The sequence below is a fragment of the Anabrus simplex genome, chromosome 2 (assembly GCF_040414725.1).
Source record: "Anabrus simplex isolate iqAnaSimp1 chromosome 2, ASM4041472v1, whole genome shotgun sequence".
Classification (NCBI taxonomy): domain Eukaryota; kingdom Metazoa; phylum Arthropoda; class Insecta; order Orthoptera; family Tettigoniidae; genus Anabrus; species Anabrus simplex.
The window spans coordinates 699356648-699363899 of record NC_090266.1 but is presented as its reverse complement, the minus strand read 5'-3'; the positions used below and the strand labels follow the sequence as shown (position 1 = coordinate 699363899).

Genomic DNA, 7252 nt, shown 5'->3' with positions numbered 1-7252 from the left:
AGACAGCGCTCCAAACCATATAACCATACAGCCTTCTGCAGGCAACATTTAACTTTTACATTTGCTCTATCCCTTTCCACCCTGAAATATTTTCTTTGAAATTTGAATTTTTTTCTTACTTCAATGTACCTAATTTTGAGCCTAGATTTCAGGAAAAATAGTAAAAAAATATTTTCTTCGCCATTCTCATGGAAAACTGCTTGCACGATCGTGCTAGTTAGGGTTTATTTGAGCACATTTCTTTGCTGAATGACACATGCTGAGAATATGAAATTCTGTAAGTGGATGATGTTATTTGTTATATGAAGTAAAATAGGTTATAAAACATCAATATAGGACTTATATAAACAGAATATTCTTTCAAAAGTAGTCTTCGATTCGATGCCGGTTGGGGACTCTGTGATTGACGTGTAGGTAAATGATTAGAGAATGATTATCAGTAGAATCATTATCTCCTGTGTGTTCTTCCTCTTCATCAATATCGCCACCGTGATGAGAATCATCAGAATCATTGCCTACGTGTGAAGATACAGGTTCAGGTACCCACTCAGCATTATCACAATCTTCACTGAGTAAGTCCTCACAATCAGATGCATAGGTTAACCTTGCTATTTCTTCATCTAATATCCCTAAAATTCATATAAATACATGTATTTTGTATTCACATAAGTATACTAATGCTTAATTAGAGAAATCTTCCCAGAATACTAATGATCAATTTTGAGGTTAGAAACACACCATTACCTCAAATTGAACCCTGACCTGCAACATCGTGCTAGTTACAGACTGACAGTTTATTATAACCGCTAGGTTCAAAAAATAGCATTGCTAAGGATATGTATACCTTCTATGATGATTTAAAAAGATTCACAACAAAATCAATATATAAAAGATAATAAAAAGGGACAATTTAACTTGAGGCCGCATGGTATGTTTCGTTTACAAAAGTTTAAACACACACGCTGCCTCCTTGTGTCCAACTATCGAAATAAAACAACTGCAACACGAAGCACGGTACCCGCACAATCATTGCAGCCCTATGTGACGCAGGGAAATGGGCTAGTTTTCTTAATAAAAACCCAACCCACACGATCGTGTGACTCAGGGTGGAAAGGACTATAAATTTTACACTTTCAAGGCCTCTCTAGGCACAACCTACATTCAACAACCAGCATTAACTGTCTATGCTCCAAAGTCTGATATATCTACATTAAAGGTAAGAAATAAAGTTTAGCAGGTGTACTAGTACCCATTCAACCAGGCCTTTGTGAAAAACAACAGGTTAAATTACTTGCCCCAAAATCAAAATTGTGTGGAGGTGAACTCTGGCACTCCTAGAAGTTTACAATTAAATGGTTAAAACCGTATTTGGGCTTGTGGCCCAAAAAATACAGAGGCTAGGCCTATGCTACTGAGGTGATAAGACGGAGAGAATATTTAGGTTACCAGATTACAAACAGAAAACTGGTTACAAAATCATAGTCACCTCAAAATCAACTTGAAGGAGAATTCGAGAGGGTATCACACTCTCTATTCCCTGATTACGGTGCAGTTTCTTAGGCTTGTTTGAAATTTACATTAGAAGGTTGAAATTTAAATTTTAGGAAAATTGAAGTTTGAAACCTTATCCTTGAGCTAGCTGTCACAGACTATTACTTAATTAAACCAGGACTGCCAGCCATTACCTTGAGCTGATGTACTGCTCGATGATGAATGAGGCACCTCACCTCCTTTGTAAACACACACACATACACACTAGACTGGAGCGAAGAATAAGACAGATTGGCTCAAAAAAGTGCCAGCTTTTATACCTGAGAGAAAGGTTCTATAGAGTTCTGGGCTAAGGCCCGACACACCCTCAATTTCCATAGGGTAATTAAATAGTTACAAGATAAATGTAATTGGCTGAAAAAAATACACAAAATTTTCTATTGGCCAACACCTTAAGTTGGTGGGAAGAGATCGAAGTACTGACAACTTCAACATACCAAAAACAAAGAATAATCAACTCAGTACAGTAAACCTAAAAATAAAAAATTACTTAATTTTAATAGTCCATCTTCACACGAGAGGGCATAACACAGTTTGTAGTAGAGACATCTGTTGACAAAAGTTCAAATTCCTTGCACAAGTTGTTGCAAGTTTTATACTGAAGATGGCACTCTCCACGGCGGTTCATTTAAATTAATGGCATGGGTGTACCTTCCAGTACAATTAGTTTTACATCCCACTAACTGCTTTTATAGTTTTTGGAGACACCAAACAAATTACACTATGCATTAATGAAAACAGGGAGACAACGAAGGTATGAAATTAAACATTATGATAAAACGCATTACTTTAACACCCTTAGATATCCACAAATATGACAAGATGTCTGGTTATATTTACATATTTTTTCACTGCGGAACTTCTGGCACTACTAAGAGATAGCATACCTAACTTAAAGAATGCAGTCTCTCTATTTCAATTACAGCTGTTTAGGTAAATTCTGATGTGATAAATATAGAGAAACAGCATAAAATACACTTTAAAATAAAGATCCATCCAAAGAATGCTTCCAGTCACTATGTATTACATTCAGAACACTTTCTACAGCATGGCTTTATTTGGAAGGGGTGATTTCTGCAACAGAGACACCAACTGGTAAAATACAGAGACCATCTCTAGAAACCATTCGTGACAAGATTCTCTGTGTTTGGATTCTATAAGCGGGAATAAACTATTCTGAAAAGTTTCAAAAAGATGGGATGACAATAACGCCAATACCAGGGAAGTTGGCGGCATAAGATGATGATAATTCAAATGAAAGCAGTGATTAGGTTTACAGTGTGATAGGCCTACTGCACAACTGACGGGCCATAAAATTCTTTTGACATAAATATGTCTTATCCTGGGATCATCCAAAAATTTGTTTAATATAATGTGACAACATGTGTGACATAAGTGTAACCATTGCAACTGTTCAGGCAATGATGTAAGGAATGGATGGATGGTCAGACAATGTTATCTAGCAACCATGGCTGGTTGCCACCTGAAATCAGCAGCCATTGATGGATGGCCATGACCAGGAGACATATTCATGATCATTTGATTTTTGTAAAGGGAAAAGAGGTTTCTTTTTCATTCTTTTGTATTAATATTGCGTAATACGATAAATAAAACTGTATGTCCAAACCTTATACCTTTTCTCTCCATGAGGTTGAGTATGAAGCAAGATGAACCTTCATAGTGAGTTTTTAATCCGTGAGTGGTCGCTTGCTGTACTGTAGCACGTGTGGTCGCATGTGAGACTTTCTCTCACATTAAACTTCGTTTAAAACAAATATAAATATGCGTTATACATTTTAGATAAAAAATGTAAATGATTAGCCGTATGTTACACAAACAAATTACTACTCAATGGGAATTAGTCATTAGTTCAGTCACGTGTCAGTACGCAATTTTCAAAAGAGTGCCGGGTTGAATGGCTCAGACTTAGCAGGTTCGATCCTGGCTCAGTCCGGTGGTACCTTAAGGAGCTGAGATAAGTCAGCCGTAGATTTACTGGCATGTAAAACAACTTCTGTTGGACAAAATTCCAGCACCTCAGCATCTGCAAAAACTGTAAAAAGTAGTTATTGGGACTTAAAACCAATAACATGGTTATTAATATATAACTTTCTGACATACGCAATATGAATGTAAGAATGAAGTACAATAGGACTTCTCTTTAACATACGAGTTAGCTGGAATTTGTAACAGCGCTTATAACCCAGCATTCTTCCTCGACTCCAGTTTTGAAGACTCAATTTATCAGTAAATGCAAATGGAGAATGTTTTGTGCGACACAAATCAAGTACGGACGCCTACAATAGAATAAAGTTTCCCTCTCGACTTCAACATAACACTAACGCCACTGGTCGCACGATGAGAGAAACTCTTGCAGAGGGCGCATGAACTCATAAGAATCTTTGTTCCGACTAGAGGAAGGGATGCTTACCCTACAAATGTGAATCGCCTCACTCACGACAGTTATCAACTCAGCTAGAAGAGGGGGCAATCACCTCCCTTGCATCACTGAGAAGTAAACTCACATTACAAAATAATGTGAGAGAAAATATCATATTACATGTTACAAATTTCATGTCTGGTCTGTATTGAAATGTACATCAGTTTAAAAAATATTACTAAAATTTATTAGAATCAATCTATTCAATACAACTGAGTTCCTAAAGTTAGGATTTACATCTTATTATACTAAAATTTGATGGGACATGTTTCGCTCATTATAAGGGCATCATCAGCCTTTTTACACTCATACCTAAAATACAAAAATCGGGATCCCAATTGTTTTGGTCAAAATATAACATTGAGAATGAGTATTACAAAATGTGAAATTGTTACGAGTTCTAAATATCCTTCAATAGTCGATCTACATTTAAAGCTACAGCCAACAACAAGCAAGAATGTTCCCATTTAACTATCAGTATAAGAGAAAATAACCACTCCAGCTAGTAAAGACCTACACGGCAACATTCAGTTGTGAACTTTTTATTACTTCTTCAACAAAAGTATGAAGACCGTGGACCCACTTCGTAAACAACGAGATTAATGGATCGAACAACTTCATCACCTACATAGCGCCATACTATAGTTTAATATCATAAGTCTTCAATAAGAAAGTTTCTACATCACCTTAATTAAGGTACTAAAGGTCCATTTTAATATTTTCTCCAAATTTAAATCGGGATGCATTTAATCAAATTTCACTCATACATTGATACTGCAACTCACGATTCAACTTTAGCCATAGATCTCCTCATTATTATTATTATGTGGATATGGACTAGTTGTGTATTTTACAAAATAATTTAAATCACCAGTGTAATATCACACCAACATTATTCATTTCTTTGCAAACATTTTAAACACGCTTTAACTGTAAATGATCAATTAAGAACTCATAACAATGTCACATTTTGTAATACTCATTCTCAATGTTATATTTTAACCAAAACAACCAGGATCCTGATTTTTGTCTTTTAGGTATGAGTGTAAAAAGGCTGATGATGCCTTTATAACGGGCGAAACATGTCCCATCAAATTTTGGTATAATAAGATGTAAATCCTAACTTTAGGAACTCAATTGTATTGAATAGGTTGATCGTAATAAATTTTAGTAATATTTTTTAAACTAAAATCTCATATAGCAACCACTCGTGGGTTAAGACCGAATGCCTGACATCAACCTCATCAGAGAAATTAATGAAATAAAACAAATGATGTGATATAAGAGTGAATAAAACAACATAGTTACAGTATATGTAGGCCTAAGTTGTGTGTTCACCGTTTATTGTTTTCGTTACTTATAAAAATTTACGAATACCGTCTTCCAAAAAAAATAGCCAGGAAGACTCAGTACACAATCCTTAATTAGTTAAAGAATAGTGTAGAATACATACCTGTACCCAGAAATCAGGCTATCGCATATTTGACCCCACTTCCTACTTTTATTTTTGTTATTTGCTTTACACCGCACCGACACAGATAGGTCTTATGGTGACGATGGGGCAGGAAGGGGCTAGGAGTTGGAAGGAAGCGGCCGTGGCCTTAATTAAGGTACAGCCCCAGCATTTGCCTGGTGTGAAAATGGGAAACCACGGAAAACCACCTTCAGGAGTGCCGACAGTGGGGTTCGAACCCACAATCTCCCAAATACTGGATACTGGCCGCATGTAAGCGACTGCAGCTACCAAGCTCGGTCCTCCAACTTTTTGTGGCTATAAAAGTGGGGAAAAAGGGGGGTCTAATATGCGAGGAAACATGGTATGCAGCATTATCTTGACAAGTACATTGATTTTAATTAATATCATTTTAGGAAGGTGTCATAACTTGGTCTCCAGTTATTATCATTGCAGTACAAAGACCTCTCTCTAGGAAACAGACGGGGTGGTGAATATCGAATTACACCATGCACATGGCTTTGTCAAGGACTAAATAGAGTAATATCACCAATACATTAATTTTGTTTTTTAGAATTGGCTTTAGGTCGCACTGACAAAACACTGTCCTTCTCGTTGCAACCTTTTGAATTCTAAAGTATTGTATACAATGTCTTTACAAAATAAATACAAACTCTTTGTAAACATATCCAGGAAAATCACCAATGAAATGTCTATTTTAAGACAGGCCTTGGATAAAACTTCTGTTCCCAATGCACTCAACAAACCCAACCATTTTTTCAGGATTGAAAAAGAACATGTTGTTATGAGTTCTTTCATTCTGTGAAACAGCACGTATTATCTCCTGTGCACATATCCAGGAAAATCACCAATGAAATATGTCTATTTTTTAAGACAGGCCTTGGATAAAAATTCAGTTCCCAATGCACTCAACAAACCCAACCATTTTTTCAGGATTGAAAAAGAACATGTTGTTATGAGTTCTTTCATTCTGTGAAACAGCACGTATTATCTCCTGTGCTACAACACCACCCATGATGGCACATACAGGACTGACTTCAGCAAATACACTCCTGGAAATAAAAAGAACAATGGCATTTGTTCATGTTCTAAAGCACAGAAGAACACAGACAATACAGAACAGTATTTTCTACAAACTTATAAATCTCATTTTTTATCCCATATTGGCTTTAGGGGAGACCGTACCTCCTATACCCTACATGTTAAATTTTCAAAGTTGGTGCACCGTTTTCTCAGAAAGTACTGAATACATTTATTTAATTTTTGCTGTAGTTATAGACTTATGTCCTTGCTATCTAATGACATATCTTTAATAATATTGGAATAAAACATATTTTTAATTAATTTTTTCCTAAGTGTCTTTTTTTGCATCAATTTAGAGCAACCTAATGCCTCATCACTGAGTCTCATTCAGAGGTACAACTCTGAAAAATTGTCCACCATTACATATGTAGGCCTACTATGTGTGTCAAAATTTCAAGTTATTGTGATTTATAGTTTCAGAGAAAAGGGGGTATGAAAAAAAATATACTCATTTCAGAGAAAACTGGATGTAAAGGATGCTGCATACATTTAGTACATCCCTGCACCATAAAACTGTTCACCTTCCTCCTCCAACTCTTGTCTGGCCCTCTTCAGGTTCCTAGATTTCTTCCTAGCCACCTTCAAGATATTCTGTGTCTCTCTGTCAGCCTTCAACACGAAGTTTGTCCATTTCAGTTCAATACCTTTTCATGATAACACTGTTGTGATGCCCATTCTTCTCAAAACTTCCATATTTCCTTCAT

The 7252-nt window shown here is 36.1% G+C and overlaps 1 protein-coding gene across 1 annotated transcript in view; it reads right to left on the bottom strand.

Moving 5' to 3' along the window:
- Positions 1-5267: 5267 nt before the first annotated feature.
- Positions 5268-7252, bottom strand: part of LOC136864382 (SUMO-activating enzyme subunit 1) — an 80171-nt gene continuing 78186 nt past the window's right edge. The window contains exon 7 of the mRNA XM_068225845.1: positions 5268-6517. Coding sequence (XP_068081946.1) covers positions 6358-6517 — 160 coding nt within the window. The 3' untranslated portion in view covers positions 5268-6357. The remainder of the gene's footprint in view (positions 6518-7252) is intronic.